General features: G+C 39.6%; 1 protein-coding gene across 1 annotated transcript in view; it reads left to right on the plus strand.

The window, feature by feature from the left end:
- smarcd1 (SWI/SNF related, matrix associated, actin dependent regulator of chromatin, subfamily d, member 1) overlaps nt 1–10,884 on the plus strand; it is a 20,381-nt gene that overhangs the window by 6,252 nt on the left and 3,245 nt on the right. The window contains exons 2-11 of the mRNA XM_034869618.1: nt 1,075–1,250; nt 2,147–2,189; nt 3,055–3,177; nt 3,753–3,875; nt 4,198–4,314; nt 4,813–4,914; nt 5,053–5,214; nt 6,254–6,351; nt 7,039–7,174; nt 8,094–8,216. Of these exons, the coding sequence (XP_034725509.1) occupies nt 1,075–1,250; nt 2,147–2,189; nt 3,055–3,177; nt 3,753–3,875; nt 4,198–4,314; nt 4,813–4,914; nt 5,053–5,214; nt 6,254–6,351; nt 7,039–7,174; nt 8,094–8,216 (1,203 nt within the window). The remainder of the gene's footprint in view (nt 1–1,074; nt 1,251–2,146; nt 2,190–3,054; nt 3,178–3,752; nt 3,876–4,197; nt 4,315–4,812; nt 4,915–5,052; nt 5,215–6,253; nt 6,352–7,038; nt 7,175–8,093; nt 8,217–10,884) is intronic.

The following is a 10,884-nucleotide window of genomic DNA, read 5'->3' on the forward strand; positions in this document are numbered from 1 at the left end:
GTTGGTATAATGTTCTTTTTATGAAATGCAGTGTTCCTTCTACGTCAGATATACTTGGACACACACCTTCCAAAGAGTCCCACTTTTTTCTCATCGGTCCACAGAATGTTGTCCCTAAAGTCTCGGGGATCATCAAGAAGTGTTGTGGAGAAATTGAGACGAGCTTTGATGTTCTTTTTGCTCAGCAGTGGTTTTCTCCTTGGAACTCTGCCATGCAGGCCATTTTTGCCTAGTCTTATCCTGATGGTGGAGGCATGGACGCTGACCTTAACTGAGGCAAGTGAGGCCTGCAGTTCTTTGGACGTTGTTGTGGGGTCTTTTGTGACCTCTTGGATGAGTCGTCGCTGCGCTCTTGGGGTAATTTTGGGCGGCCGGCAACTCCTGGGAAGGTTCACCACTGTTCCATGTCTTCGCCATTTGTGGATAATGGCTCTCACTGTTGTTCGCTGGATTCCCAAAGCTTTGGAAATGGCTTTATAACCCTTTCCAGACTGATAGATCTCAATTACTTTCTTTCTCAATTGTTCCTGATTTTCTTTGGGTCTCGGCATGATGTGTAGCTTTTAAGGATCTTCTGGTGGACCTTACTGTGTCAAGCAGCTTCTATTTAAGTGATGCCTTGATTGTGAACAGGTGTGGCAATAATCAGGCCTGGGTGTGGCTAGAGAAATTGAACTCAGGTGTGGACAACCACAGTTATAGTATGTTTTAACAAGGGGGGGGCAATCACTTTTTCACACAGGGCCATGATGGTTAGGATTTTTTTTCACCTTTAATAATAAACACCTTAATTTACAAATTGCATTTTGTGTTTACTTGTGTTGTCCTTGACTATTGTTTAAATTGGTTTGATGTTCCGAAACACTTAAGTGTGAAAAACATGCAAAGGAACAGGAAAGGAGGAAGGGGGCAAACACTTTTTCACACCACTGTAGCTCTGTCAGCGGCAATAGTAAAATGCTCCACTTTGCTCACATGCTCCGGTTGGTGTAGCTCAGATTCCTGTAGTTTGAAACAAATCTGGTAAGTTTTATGGGGGAGGAAATAAATACATTTCCTATATTTTCTACGCAGAGACCAGGCATGCCTCCATCCAGCCGCATGACCCCACAGGGACCAGCCATGGGCCCCCCAGGATATGGCAACAGCCCAGTGTCTCGCCCTGTAATGCCTGGTGTGATGGACCCGTCTCGCAAGAGGCCCGCACCCCAACAGATCCAGCAGGTTCAGCAGCAGAACCGCAACCAGCAGTGAGTCGTCCCCCGTCATACAGAAGATCAATGTCCAAAATAGTTGGGGCATGGAAGAGTCATGCCGGCAAGGCGGAGCAATGTTTTTTTTTTTTTTTACCTGCTACACACACTCCATCTTTGTAGCCATAGGTTTTGTGCCAGCTTAACTGTGTGTATATAGCATTTTGCCAAGATGGACATGCATGGTTTAGAACCACAGCATATATTAACTGGTACTGAATTAATTAACTGGGTGTTTCACCTACAGAATCATAGATACACTTTGATTTATTTTAATGTAAAAACATCCACAAGGTGGCTCTGTTGTGTCATGTTGCCTCTGGTACAATGAGGTATTTATTTTTTAACACATTTCTATTTAGAGCTGCTTATTTAGTCAATATTAATCTTGATCACAATTTTGGCTTCCCACAATTAAATAAACACAATTGACTACGATATTGACATCTAAAATTTCCCTCGGGATAAAGTATGTATCTACACACATTAGACTACTTGGTTATAACTCAGCCAGACAATTCTCCATTCTCAGATGAAATGCCCGGCACAGCACTGCAGTCTTTCCTGTATTTTTTTAAGTGTGTACACAAAACGGTCAGCAAGCGGACTGCTATGCGATATTCGCTAAATTTGACAAAACTTCTTTTTTTTAATCGCAGACTTCATCTTTAACAGATAGCTATGTATTTTACGGAAATTTATGTAACAGACTTAACAGCTAATACATTTTTTTAACAGAATACAAATGTATCCTATGTTACTACATTTATTTTTGAATATGTGGGATCCTCGTCCCAGTAGCCTTTTAGATCAGGGACTTATTGTGATTATGTTAATCCAGCGCTCCACTTTGACTCACACTCAAACTTATCTTGAATCTTCTTTTTTTACAGCACAAAGAAGAAGAAGATGGCTGATAAAATTCTACCTCAGAGGGTGAGTATTAATCAAACTGCAGTCCATGGAAATTTCACTAATCCTGGTCTTCATTGTGTTGGAAAGATTACATTTGTTTATCCATTTCACCCCCATATCACAACGCTGTACACCAGAGTATTTGTCTTAGGGCTGCTTTTCACAGAACAACTTTAGCTTTAGCTTCTGTTTTGACAGTTATGTTATTGTGTAGAAGTTGTTTGAGCAGAAGTCCATATCCATGACCTTCCACCGCCGGCAATTCCACCGTATGTCCTTTTTGGCCGGATGTCAGTTGCATACTATTTCTTTGTGTTGGAATTTTGAGCACTGGTCGATTTCTGAGGGACTATTGTTAACTGCTCCTCAGATCTCTGCTGGGTAAATCCAGAGAGCTAGCTAGACCATCTGTCCAATCTGAGTTTTCTATTGCACGCCTGAAACAACTTTTGAACGTACACACAATCCACCAAAACAAGTTCTTTATTAGGCTCTTTTGCAGAGGCTCCGTGCAACGCCTAGCACCACTCATGACGATCGTGATATGTTTAAAGACACCCTAATAAGTCATAGCACGTCTCTCTCCCATCCCGGAATACTGTTTGGACTAGCTAGACCCTCTTTTGCAGCACTGTGGAGGAAGGTTTGGCAAAGCAAGACTATTAGAGCAGTAACACCTGCTTGTTGTCATATAAAGCTTTTTTATATTTATATTTTTGTATGTACGTTACATGTTTGTGACGGAGTGGACAAAAATGCTGCCAAACTGGTATTATAGACAACTTTATTGAGAAATGGGTAAAAACTGACCGTGTGTTCCTGTTTGCTCTGTTGAATTTGTTGGATGATGCACCAGTGGTCATCTTTATATGTTGTTGTGTCCCAGATCAGGGAACTGGTCCCAGAGTCTCAGGCTTACATGGATCTGCTGGCTTTTGAGAGAAAGCTGGATCAGACCATCATGCGCAAGAGGCTGGACATTCAGGAGGCTCTCAAGAGGCCCATTAAGGTATGGTTCAATTAAAGTTGTCACTCCTTGAATCCCTTAATCATTTGGGTTCAGACATTAAGTTAATTTCCAAGCCATTCAGAACCCCTGTATCCTTGTAAAAATGTCTACAGCATTATAAGTTCAGGCAATTGACATGTGACGTAAAGGTTGGTTAGTTCTGTCTGTTTTTAACTTACTGTTGAACCAGGTTTCATATGGATTTTGGAAGTTGTTTTTTTAGAAAATAAATGAACATGGTAGATTTTTACTGACTTATGTGGCTGTGAACATACAGATGTTAGCACAGGTGAACAACATGCCTTGGCAGATTTTTATTTTATAGAAGTTGAATGTCCTCTCAGTGACCACTTTTAGCAAAACCAACACAGTGATCTGATCTTAAATTAAATGCACGCTCTCACAGCTGAACTATCTTATCTTTACCTTGAGTCAAATTTACTTTGTCGAATGAAATAAAACTTGACCCGTGTAATTGTGTTTAGAAGTGTGCTTGTCCGCTGATTATCAGTGTCAAGTCAATGTTGAGTGAATGATTGCACTATCATTTTAAAGTTTCTTTTGATTGTTTCCAGCAAAAGAGAAAGCTCCGGATCTTTATATCAAACACCTTCAACCCTGCAAAGCCAGATGCAGAGGATGGAGAAGGCACAGTTGCATCATGGGAGCTACGTGTTGAGGGACGTCTGCTGGAAGATGTAAGCTTCATGATTTAAATGATCGGCCAGAATGACCCTTGCAGATGAGGCAGCTGCGAGCTCCCTTGAACTTTATTGAAATACATTGGTTGGATTTTTTTTTTAAATATGAATATTTTTTGTGTGCGGTATTTATGGCTTAACAGTAGCTGATTTGTTCTGTATATAATACAACCTACCAGATTACCAAAATGTATTTTGTGGTCCTACATTGAGCAAAAACTATGAATCTTAGTTTTAATCTTCAAACACGCAATTTTTTTCTCCAGATATTGTAATGCTTGCATTCATATTTCCAATAACAGCAACTTTTGCTTTGCAGACGGCTGTGTCCAAGTATGAAGCCACCAAACAGAAGAGGAAGTTCTCCTCTTTCTTCAAGTCTCTGGTGATTGAATTGGACAAAGACCTGTATGGTCCAGATAATCACCTTGTGGAAGTAAGAATTTAATTTCTGCATCTATATTTACATTCCCGATTAAGCCGCATATTATTATTTTTTTGATTCATTAATTTATTATCTGTGTACCAGTAGGGTTGGAAACTGAAACATAGTTCTAAATTAGTACAGATTCCTAAATGTCAAGAACCGGGTGGCCATAAAAAAAAGATCTTGATTTAGCTTATCGGTTCCTCAACAACTACAAATGCCTCTCTTTCTAGCCTGGACAACGCTGCGCAAAGCATTACATTTTGTTTTGTTTAGGCAGTATAGGCGAGATCAATAAGAGTTGCAAGCACACGAGTCAGCCTTGGGCCGCAGGTTTTCTACATTATACAATAAAGTATACAGTATTTTCACTACATTTACTTAAATAATAATTATTCCTTGGAAATGTTTATGGCTGCATAAAAATGTGTCATTGAAAACAAAGAATGTCAGTTTATAGATTGATTGGTAAGTACTTGAGTTTATGTCTATGTCCTTTTTTTTTAGTGGCACAGGACTGCCACCACACAGGAGACTGATGGTTTTCAGGTGAAGAGGCCTGGTGATGTGGGTGTTCGCTGCACCGTCCTGCTCATGCTTGACTACCAGGTAAATAAATGCTCAGAGGTTTACAATGCCTCCAAGGGCTCCTCAAACAAATTTAGTTCAGTCAGACAGGCAAGTAAAAACAACGTTCTTAAAAGCAGATTCACCTTGCTTTAATCTGGATTTCTGTGCACCAAACAGCCCCCTCAGTTCAAGCTGGACCCCCGGCTGGCTCGTATGCTAGGTATCCACACCCAGACTAGACCGGTCATCATTCAGGCCCTGTGGCAGTACGTCAAGACCCACAAACTCCAAGACCCTCATGAGCGCGAGTTCATCAACTGTGACAAATATCTGCAGCAGGTGAGTGGGATGCTTTGGGTCATAACGCACCTTAAAAATAACATTCAACTTTAGTGATGTATTTTGTTACTTTATAATACACTAAAAGAGGCCTTTCTGCTCTTTAAACCTGACTGATACAAACTGCACAATGCTGGAATTATCAACAGCCACATAGATCTGGTTAATTCCTGCTCTTGATGTTGTACAGTCTGTCTCTCTACCCTTCCCAATGTCCTTGTCTGGCAACTCTTCTTGCTGGGTCACTGACTGGTTTCCCTGTGCATGTTTTCTACCATGTCAAAATAAACGGAGGGTTGTGTAATGTTAACTGTAAAATCTTAAAAAGTTAACAATTGAAATATATTTGCTGGCAAACTTAGTGTCTTGTAACTAAAAGAATGACTTTTAATGTGTTAAAGATGGAATTTAGCCATTCATTTAAAAGTTTGATTTTTGCTTTTTTACCTCTTTTTTTTACACACACTACTAGTGAAAATTGTTACATCTAATCCTAATAAAGAGACCGACACACCTTAGGACAAAATAAGAAGAGAACAGAGTGCATTATAGCAAATGTTGGCACTGATGTTGGTTCAGGCTATATACTTGTTTCTATAAAAATAAACAAACTGATTAAAAATAAACTTGCCCATTAGATGCTGAGCTGCGGAGCAAAAGACATGATTATCACCTAAGCGTTAGTTGTTGTTAGTGTTAATAATTGTTATATTCTTGACAAACTACTTCTTTATTAACCACTAACAGTCTGTGTAGAGTTTTGTTTTTAAAACAAAAACAGTTGCGCCAAAGGACAATTCACTGTATGCATAAATTGGCCTTTTGTCTAAATCGGACACATTGACATTATATTGATGTTAATAAATGTGTGTTGTCACTGATAAAAATAAATGAACAAAGCAAAGTAATTTCTTTAAAACACACTGCATAGGTAGTTCTACATTTGGCCGATGCTTTAGTCCAAAGAGCCTTTTTAGATGTTTAAAAGACTTAAAGGCTATCCTTTAATTTTCCTCCGCCTCTTGTCTTATTTTTGCAGATCTTTGAGACTCAGCGGATGAAGTTCTCCGAGATCCCGCAGCGCTTGCATGCTCTCCTGATGCCCCCTGAACCAATCATCATCAACCATGTGATCAGGTAACCACGTTACAGTGATAAGAGTCCCTTCTATGTTAAACCTCTCAAAAATAGTTTTCTCTTTACATCAATTAAAATGTTTAATCACGATTAATAGCATCATTGTCCGTAAGTTACTTATGATTAATTGCTATTTCATTCCATTCTGAATTCAAAGGGATACGTTTTAAGTTTCTGATGCTCTTATCAACATGGGAGCGGACAAATAGGCTTGCTTTATGCAAAAGTTTATCATTGCAACAATCAAAAACAATTACAAATACGGTCTAGAATCAGATCAGAATTTCACTGCCCCAATAAGGACACTTATGTGTAATTTGTCTTGATGAAAGGTGCATACATAAATAAACTGGTAACTGTGATTAGTCTCCGGTGAGTGCAGCAGTGCTGCATTGCTTCCTAATTTCCCAAACTATGTAGCGGCCTGAGGCCAAAATCGCAAATCACACATTAAAAAAAATAGTGGTGTTAAAAGGAGATTCGTTAATGGGTTATTATTGCGTTCATTTTGACAGCCCTAGTTTTTCTTATGTTCAATAATAGATCCTTAATTAGTTTGGGAGCTATGAAAATGTTACCCAGTTGGATTGCCGGTTGAGTCTAGTCTTGTTGGGCAGTTCTATCTCCTGCTGCTAATGTAATGAATCCACATACTACTACAACTAAATGTACTGTTTTCTTTTACAGTGTGGACCCTAATGACCAAAAGAAGACAGCTTGTTATGACATTGACGTGGAGGTGGATGACACGCTAAAGACCCAAATGAACTCTTTCCTGCTCTCCACAGCCAGTCAGCAGGAAATAGCAGGACTGGACAACAAGGTACAACAGAGTTTTGAACTGACAAACCCCCTCCCTTTGTAATGCAAGGGAGTGGTTTCCTGCTGTATTTCTGTGCTTTTTTGTGGTGTATTGATCTATTAACTTTAGAAATTCCTGCTGACTGTAGAACAACTTGCACACCCAACAATTGTCAGTATAACTTGGTGAGTATTTTAAAATAGCAATTAATCTGTGACAACTTCCAACTGCTGTAGCTTCGTAAATCAATTATAAGCACCCTCACTTTAAATGTGAACAGGCAGTTTTTTTATTATTAGGCTCCTTTTCCATCAAGCCACAGTGTGGAATTTTTTTCTGCCTTTTTTGTTCACCTACTGAGGGCAATTTCCCACATTCTGCTCTTCCAAATTGAACCACCGTTTTTCTCGCCACCTTTGAGGTCAGTCAGGTCTTTCGACCTCTTGCTTGGAGCCATTACCTTGGCGGAAGGACTGAGATCACATTGATAAGGTGTGGAGCCCTTCCCCTAAAAGACGTCCGTCTGGGTAGTCTTTGTTCTGAGACAAGTCAACATTGTAAACAGAGAGAGCTTGTTTATAGTTCATAGACTCAATTCATTTTGTGAAAGTTCTTTTTTTGGGGGGGGGTGGTGACTATTACTGATATACACCCGGTTTCTGTCGGCCTGATATTAGAAACAGTTTGTTGCATAGCCTGCCTTAGTTTTCTCTGTATGCAATATATAGTGTCTGAAAAAACAGAAATCACAATAGACTGGTGCTGTTAAACAGTTTTGTAACTGCTGATTTGAGGAATTCTGGATGGAAAATGGTTAAGGAAACATCTGTTCTCAATTTTCTGTCTGTTATATTCCATTTGATTAATAGCATTTAAGGAATACCTTATGAATTACTTTAAATTGATGACCCTTCTATTTGTTCTGTTTAATTCTTCTCAGATCCATGAAACCATTGAGACCATTAACCAGCTGAAGACCCAGAGAGAGTTCATGTTGAGTTTTGCCAGAGATCCTCAGGGCTTTATCAATGACTGGCTTCAGTCCCAGTGCAGAGACCTCAAGGTGAGTCTGTCCGTCACCACTGAATCTTTTAGGAACTTAAATCACTTTTATCTGTGGTCTGATAGCTACATGACTAGAGTATCTCAGAAAGACTCTTTTAACTACTGTCAACTACTTGACACTAACAATCTCATGAAAGATATTGAATGTCAAGAATCAGGAAAAAAAGAACATCAAAGCCACCATTATAAATATACCCTCTGGTTATTTTGAAACCTGGTTAATTTTCAAAGTTCAGTAAATTCCTTGAGGTCCTGTTTGAGGTTAATAAAACTTGGTCTCACGGCGGTTTGCTGTAGCAAAATCCCTTGGGTTTCAATTCAAGGTCCAACTGTGGGAGGAGAGGACTTCATTATGTAAGTACGTGGATGTATCCTGTCGCTGAAAACACAAAGCTCATAATGCTCACTCAAGTGTAACACAGGAGAGCAGAGTCAAAACATTTAATAACCACAACTGGATAAACACTCGCCTCTGGTCTGACCTCTGAGTGAGCTGATCAGCTGCCGACCAGCTGTCGCCCAACAGCAGTGTTGGTTCAGCTGATTCTCTGTGAAATCGAACAAATTCAGTTGAGAACTCCTCTAGCTGCTTTCACAGCAACAGTCAGCCATGTAAAAAACAAGTTCTCTTGTGACTATACTTGTTAATGATTAACCATCTAACATTAACCAACCATAAGAATTGTAGCTGGTTAATACTACCAGTTAGTAATAATATTCTATTATAAAAAACAATTTGCATTGTGACGGGAAAATAGGGCGACACTACATGTTTCTAATCTAAGCATTATCAGGACTTTCATTTATCTCTAAATTAAAATGACTGTCAGCTTTTTAACACTGTCGACCATGTTGAACTTAAAGCACAGCACAGACCGAGTTAAGCGCCACGACAACTTGCGGAGCCTTTGCGCTGAAAACGATAACCGTGGTGACATAATTTCATGGTTCATGCCGGGAACACCACGGAGACCATAACAACCAACAATGGTCGGCTGTTGCTCGGGGGAAAAAAAACCTAAATAGGCATCTTTACTTGTGACTGTATGTTTATCATTACTGCGGTCAGCGTTTGAGTGTTATTTATCAATACAGGATCCTGGGCGGTAATACGGTATCCTGCGGGCTCTTAAAAATAGCAATAATATGCGTTTCAATACCTTCATTAAAAAAATGCAATGCATTTATATAGGAGACTGTGAGGAGTTGGCCAGAGTGGTTAGGATGATGGTAGGTAGGCAGACTCAAACATTGCACGTTTCCCAAGGTGGTTAGTTTATTTCCATGGTCTGCCGTACACGGATAATTAACCAATCAAACAATTGCACATTAAACTAATAGCAGCAATAACAGGCAAATGTTCCTTGCAGCACAGCCTCAGCTCCTTTTTTTTTTCCCCAGGAGCACAAATCCCACCTTTTATGTAGGGTTGTCAATTCCCACCCCACTGCTTCAGTCCATCCAATCCTAAAGCAGGTCGATCTACTCCATAACATTAATACCTAGCCATCTCTTAACCTATGGAACTTGGTTACCAGTTCCCTCCTATCCTACTGACTACAAAACAGGTCAGGATTATTCATACCTTTTTTGTACAATAACCAAAAAAAAAAAATAATAAACATTCCTATACAAAAGAAAACACTGTACCTGGTTTGGCCCGGTGATGTCATACATGACCACCCTATTCCTAAAAAATAGGAAATACTAAGGCCGGCCCCTCCCCAAACAATTGTCCTGCATGGTGGAACTGAACAAAAGGAACAAACAATTGCAAGTATCAACACAGAGAAAACTTTAAACCATTTTTAAACTTGCAACCTAATAAAATGGAACTGAAACTAACATGACTGTGTGTTTACTTTACTAATGACCTGTATGGGACAGGTGGTGAGCAAACCCACTTCGTCACAGAGACAAGGATTAAATATTAAATATACAGTATTTTCCGGACTATAAGTCAAACTTTTTTTCATTGTTTAGCTGGTCCTGCTATTTATAGTCCAGTGTGACTTAAATATCAAAATATATATAATTTAGCACGTTTTTAAATGTTAATTCATGCTGAAAACAGAGCGCTCTAAGCTTGTAAACACTATATGCTGCTCCTAAAGACAACTGAAAAAAACTGAACACAAACAAAATTCCCTAAAAAGAAAGTCCTTTTCTGCGGATCACAAACTGCAGGTATTAAAATATGCAGCCAAAAGAGAGTTTAGAGTAAGTGAGAAAAATGTGAGAGACTGCTAAAAAGGTTAATCTTACTGAAAGAAAACCAAGGAAGCTAATCGTGGGCTAAAAGCAAGATGGCTTAAGGAACCAGAGCCGGAGGAACGACTCCACAGATGGGTGCTTAAACAACGTGCTGCCGGGAGATGCATGTCAGTGGTGCAGTTACGTCTCCACGCCCTGGTAGTTGTTCTGTGTGCTATTGTATAGTTGAATAACTGTTAATCTGTTAGGTTAACATAAAGGGCACCTACCTTATTCAGCCTGCTGTTCTATACACTATTGTGTAGTTGAATAACTGTTAATGTGATTAACATAACCGGCACCTACCGTTTTCAGCCTGTTCCATGTGCTGAATGTACACTCACCGGCCACTTTATTAGGTACCCCATGCTAGTAACGGGTTGGACCCCCTTTTGCCTTCAAAACTGCCTCAA

The sequence above is a fragment of the Etheostoma cragini genome, chromosome 4 (assembly GCF_013103735.1).
Source record: "Etheostoma cragini isolate CJK2018 chromosome 4, CSU_Ecrag_1.0, whole genome shotgun sequence".
NCBI classification, from domain to species: Eukaryota; Metazoa; Chordata; class Actinopteri; order Perciformes; family Percidae; genus Etheostoma; species Etheostoma cragini.